Source organism: Penaeus vannamei, chromosome 26 (assembly GCF_042767895.1).
Source record: "Penaeus vannamei isolate JL-2024 chromosome 26, ASM4276789v1, whole genome shotgun sequence".
NCBI lineage: Eukaryota > Metazoa > Arthropoda > Malacostraca > Decapoda > Penaeidae > Penaeus > Penaeus vannamei.
In genome coordinates this window covers 31,649,693-31,655,696 of record NC_091574.1, presented here as the reverse complement: position 1 = coordinate 31,655,696, position 6,004 = coordinate 31,649,693, and the positions used below count along the sequence as shown (strand labels likewise).

Below are 6,004 nucleotides of genomic sequence, written 5' to 3'. Positions count from 1 at the left end.
GGGGTAGAGAGATAGAGGGGTAGAGAGAGAGAGAGGGAGATAGAGATAGGGTAGAGAGAGAGAGGGAGGAGGGAGAGGGTGGAGGGAGGGAGGGAGGGAGGGAGGGAGGGAGAGGAGGGAGGGAGGGAGGGGGAGGAGGGAGGGAGGGTGAGAGGAGGGGGAGAGGGAGAGAGGAGGGAGGGAGGGGAGGGAGGGAGGGAGGAGGAGAGGGAGAGAGGGAGGAGGGGGGAAGATAGAGAGAGAGAGGGGTGGGAGAGAGAGAGAGAGAGAGATAGAGGTAGAGGGGTAGAGAGAGAGAGGGAGGAGGAGAGGAAAAGAGAGGGAGGAGAGAGAAAGAGAGAGAGGGGTGAGGAAGGTAGAGAGAGAGAGAGGGAAGGGTGGTGGGAGGAGGAGTGAGGAAAGAAAGAAGGTGTGGATGGGGAGAGGGGAAGAAAAATGAGGGTGGAGAGAGAGAGAGCGAGAGCGAGAGAGAGTGGAAGAGAGAAGGCGAGAGAGAGAGAGAGAGAGAGAGAGAGAGAGAGAGAGAGAGAGAGAGAGAGAGAGAGAGAGAGAGAGAGAGAGAGAGAGAGAGAGAGAGAGAGAGAGAGAGGGGGGAGGAAAGATCTGTGTGTATGTTCATACACACATAAATACAGACAGATAGCCAGCTAGACAGACAGAAAAGGAAAAGATGAAAAGGAGAAGGAGAGACAGCGTGAGAAGAGGAAGGAGGTGTTGATGAGAAGAGCGCCCAAGGCAGGGAGGCTCTCAGCGTGAGGATAATTACAGGCGGCTCTGTGAAAAGCTTCCCCACCCAGCGGGCAGTGACGGCCGCCTGGGTGTCCTAGTTGGCATGCGGAGAGGGAGGGAAGGAGAAGGAGGGAGGGAGAGGGAGTGAGGGAGGGAGAAGGGAGGGAAGGGAGGGAGAGGGAGGAGGGAGGGTGAGAGGGAGGGAGGGAGGGAGAGGAGAAGGGAGGGAGGGGGAAAGGGAGGGAGGGAGGGAGAGTAGGAGGGAGGGAGGGGAGAGGGAGGGAGGGAGGGAGAGGGAGGGAGAGGGAGGAAGGAAGAGGGAGGGAGGGAGGAAGGGAGAGGGAGGAAGGGAGGGAGGGAGATGGAGGGAGGGAGAGAGGGAGAAGGAGGAAGAGGCTGTGTTAGGGGGGGGACGGGATGGGGGGAGGGGGGCGTGAATATGGGTGTGGTGACGTATGGTGTCAGGCAGATGGGTAGACAGGCTGTCAAAGCATGGTTACGTGTGCGTGCCTTCGCTCTTCCTTGACGTGGATTGCTTTGGTTTAATAATTACAAGGTGACAATTACAATAAATAGATAAAATAATTACAAGACAATAGATTTGATTTTGATAACTATTTCTGACCCGGTTAGGCCTTGCGAGAATTCTCGGGTAATGGAACACGGCGAATGGGATATTGGGGGGTTCGTAAGACCCACGGAGGATGGAGAGGAACGTGGAGGCTTCGCGGAGGGCTCTGGAGGGACGGAGAGGAACGTGGAGGCTTCGCGGAGGGCTCTGGAGGGACGGAGAGGGTCAAGGAGACTTCGCGGAGGGCTCTGGAGGGACGGAGAGGGTCAAGGAGGGTTCTGGAGGGACGGAGAGGGTCAAGGAGGGTTCTGGAGGGACGGAGAGGGTCAAGGAGGGTTCTGGAGGGACGGAGAGGGTCAAGGAGACTTCACAGAGGGCTCTGGAGGGACGGAGAGGGTCAAGGAGGGTTCTGGAGGGACGGAGAGGGTCAAGGAGGGTTCTGGAGGGACGGAGAGGGTCAAGGAGGGTTCTGGAGGGACGGAGAGGGTCAAGGAGGGTTCTGGAGGGACGGAGAGGGTCAAGGAGGGTTCTGGAGGGACGGAGAGGGTCAAGGAGGGTTCTGGAGGGACGGAGAGGGTCAAGGAGGGTTCTGGAGGGACGGAGAGGGTCAAGGAGGGACAGTAGAGGTCACCGGGAGGCCACGGAGACTTCGCTGAGGGTCGTGGCGGGGCCGTCGAGGGGGAGAAGCGGCGGAGGGGCGCGGAATGGCCGAGGAGGAGGTCTGGGGAGTGTCTGCGGAGCGCCTGTGGAGGGTCTGGGTGTCCCGTCGCCCCCCCGCATGCCACGACGCGACTCCCCCACCCCCTCCCCCCGGCATTCCGCACATCGGTCCTTATCTCCCGATCGGGGTTCCCAAGCAGTCCCACGTGCATTCCGCCGTCAGGTATTTTCGGGGACATGAACTCTGCATTCCGGTGGAGGGCTAAAAGGTCCTTGGTGCTGCTGGTGCTGGTGCTGCTGGGGGCCCGAGGCAGGTGGTTCGGGGTCGGCTGAGGATGCGCGAGGGCGGGAGGGGGGCGGGGGGTATTTGTCCGTAAATGTGTAGCGCTTTTTTGTATGTTGGGGCACATTAGCTCATACGTCTTTTGTCTATGCGTGTATGTATTTGTAAATATGCATAAGTAAATATAATATACATATGATATATGATATATAATATATAATATATGATATATATATGTATATATATATATATATATATATATATATATATATGTATATATATGTATGTATATATATATATGTATGTATATATATGTATGTATATATATATATGTATATATATATATATATATATATATATATATATATATAAGGATATATATACATATATATAATATGTGTGCTTCCATGTGTGTGTGCGTCAATGTCTGTGCCTGCGTGTGCTCGCGACATTCAGCCCCAGCGACGGCTTTTCCGGCGCTGCGTCCGGTCGAGCTCCGCGTTCCGGTCGGCCGCACTCGGCGCAGAAGCCGAGGCATTTCGCGAGAAAGGCTTGCAGTGTATGGGAGTCGCGCGCCCCATTTTCCACGGTCAAGACGACCCCCTCCTGCGATTTCCACGCAACGGAAGTAGCCGGGTTTTAGGGTGTTTTTTTTTTTTCTTTTCTTTCGCGGAAGAGTGAAATGGACGCAGCGGGAATTGGGGGGGATTGTTAGAATGTATGTTCATAAATGGATAGAAAGTTCCGTTTGAGGAAGCCCAAGACGGGTAGGGATTGCGCGAATGTGAATTATTGTCATCGTTGGTGTGCTAATCGCTTTTCAGATGAAAACCGTAAGTATGAGTGTCACTCACACTGTATTGAGGGGCTATTACCAAAAAAAATGAGATACAAAGGTAAACAAACAAAGTAAACAAAAAAGTAAACAAACAAAAAACAAAAGCAAACTTATTTTTTTAGATTCCGTCACTTAATCATTCGACAAAACAGCTGATTACTCACTCATTAACCCAAGTCATTTATAAGGTACATCCGTTTATCCATCTACTTTTTGATAAGAAGATTACACGGGGCTGGAATGGGCACAGCGTAGGCCTATGAATAATTTCCAAACGTGTTTCAAAATCGACTCGTGTCTTTTAGGTATTCCTTTCGGTCGATTTTTTATTTTTTTTATTTTATTTTTTATTTTTAAGGTTTCGTGTCTCGTTCTGAAAGGCGAGTGGGGCGATCAGGATATGTGTGTCTTTGTTTGTGTGTTTTTTTTTACTGTTTATATGTGTAGTTTGTCTCTGTTTTGTGTTATTCTAAAGGATAAGACGAAGCTAGAATGTTTGTGATTCATGCTTTTGTGTTGTTTCGTAATTCTGTAACATGATGCACGTCTGTCCATTTCTTGATTAAATCGAAACAAGGAGTGCAGATTTGTGGAAGAGCTATTATATTTTTTTTATTAGTAACATCGGTGTAATCTATACCACCCTCATTGCAATCATCATTGATTGCTTTCAATCTATACAGGTGTTTCAAGTCATTCAAGTTACGAATTTTATAGTCGATTTCGATGATAAACGACTCAAGATTCCGCTATTAGTTGTCTTATTTAAATATATTTTATGATTTTACTCGTCTTTATGCTTTGGAAGAAAGAGTAAAAAAAAGGTTTTCAGTCTGGAAGTCGTATAAGGCCAGCAACAGTTATCCTGGATTGAGCTGTTGAGTATTTTCCCGATAAGGGGGAACTGGGTCGTCCGGTCGGTCGGTTCGCTAAACTGCAGTGGCCGACGCAACCCGTTTCGCGTGGCGTTGGCACCCGAGCCCGGTTCGTCCCGGCGGCTTGGGAGAGCTTCGGGTACTGGTGTGGGGAGGGGGTGGAGGGGGGGAGGATGGAAGGGAGGGAGGGAGGGGGATGGGAAGGAGTGGATGGGAGGGAGGTGAGGAGGCTGAAGGGTGGATGTGGAGGAGGAAGGGGAGGAAGGGTGGATGTGGTGGATGGGAGTGGAGGGAGTGCAGGGAAGGAAGGGTGGGAAGGAGGGAGTAAGGGGTGATGGATGGAATGGAAGGGGTGTTAAAGGGAGATGGATAGAGAGAGAGGGGGAGAGATGGGAAGGTAGAAGAGATATGGGGAGAGAGGATTGAGGAAAAGCGAAAAGGAAGGGAAGATGAAGGAATCGCAGGAAGGATAAAAAAAAAGGATTTGGAGAAAGAGGAAAGGCCAGGGGAAGGGAAGAATCAGGAGGAGGAGGAGGAGGAGGAGGAGTAGGTGATAGTGGTGGTGGTGGTGGACGAATCCCAGACGCAGAGCGAACGTTTTCTTCCCCCTTCAGTGTCGTTCGTGACGGTGTGGCGAGAGGACGCACGCGCTCACTCGCTCTCTCTCGGTCGGCCTCCTCGCGTCCCTCCCCAGACGGTACACTCGCGCTCGGTGTTGCCCGTCTTGTGGGGCTTCTTCGCGACGGGGTGGGGGGGTCGGGTGCCATTGGCGGCTCCGATACGTCAGTTCTTGCTTTGCTCTGTGTGATTTTTGTTGATGGTGTTCACTTGACTGACGTATTGGCTTGGGCCCTGATTTTATGTCTCGGGTTTGGTGAAGTTTGATGATCGTGTTTTGTCTGTGGAAGAGATTTCAATGTGCCTTGGAAAGTAATCCAAATATGTTCATGTAGATGTAAATCGTGTGTATTTTTTTGTTTGTTTGTTTTTGGTGATCGAAGTGTATTTTCCCCGAGATCGAAGTGCTGTGTTTTTATTTCGCTCGCCCACGTGGTGAGAGAGCAACGCAATCCCGTTAATTGTGACGCAATTGATCCTATTGCAGAATGATAATGCACGCGTCCACGCACTCGTCGTAAACACTCACGCGTGCACGAACTCCCACGCCCTTTCAGTTCCGAACGTTTGCAAAGACTTGGCCACGAACGTCGACGCAACTGCGGCACAGCGAATTCCCTTGGTGACGTCACGAGCTATGCGGTGACGCAGGAGAGGGATCCCGGTGCATTCATACACCTCCCCTCCCCCTCCCCCTCCCCCTCGCCCCCCCTCGTGATGCACTAGGCGCCCGCCTCGTCTTGGAAGAGGGCGCAAGATGGGCGTGAGTGTGAGGGCCGGCAAGCGACACAGCACCACCAGGATGAAGTATGTGTACAGCAACAGGCCGTCCAAGGTCATCCACGTGCAGGAGGTGAGGATCCGTGGCTCGAGTCCGGGCTGGGGTGAGGGAGATCAGGAAGGGCCCGTGGGTGAGGGAGTTCACGACGGCATAGTCTATGAGGGAGATCAGGAGGGCCTCGTCTGTGAGGGAGATCAGGAGTGCCTCGTCTCTTGTGAGACTAGGAGGGCCTCATCTGTGAGGGAGATCAGGAAGGCCTTGTCTGTGAGGGAGATCAGGAGGGCCTTGTCTGTGAGGGAGATCAGGAAGGCCTTGTCTGTGAGGGAGATCAGGAGGGCCTCGTTTGTGAGGGAGATCAGGAAGGCCTTGTCTGTGAGGGAGATCAGGAAGGCCTTGTCTGTGAGGGAGATCAGGAAGGCCTTGTCTGTGAGGGAGATCAGGAGGGCCTCATCTCTTGTGAGACTAGGAGGGCCTCATCTGTGAGGGAGATCAGGAAGGCCTTGTCTGTGAGGGAAATCAGGAGGGCCTCGTGGATGAGGAAGGAAGATCGTGAATGCGTGAAGGGTTGGCTGATGAGTAAATGTGAAAAGAAGCTCATCAGTGAGGAGGTGCGTGCCAGGGAAGGAATTTGTGTATGGGAAGAAAGGCT

General features: G+C 52.2%; 1 protein-coding gene across 1 annotated transcript; it reads left to right on the top strand.

Annotated features, from left to right (window-relative positions):
* The first annotated feature begins 1,384 nt into the window (after positions 1–1,384).
* Positions 1,385–1,924, top strand: LOC138866666 (PPE family protein PPE10-like). Its single transcript, XM_070139844.1, has one exon. It carries the CDS (start codon positions 1,385–1,387, stop codon positions 1,922–1,924), a length of 540 nt encoding a protein of 179 aa, XP_069995945.1.
* The last annotated feature ends 4,080 nt before the right edge of the window (positions 1,925–6,004 follow it).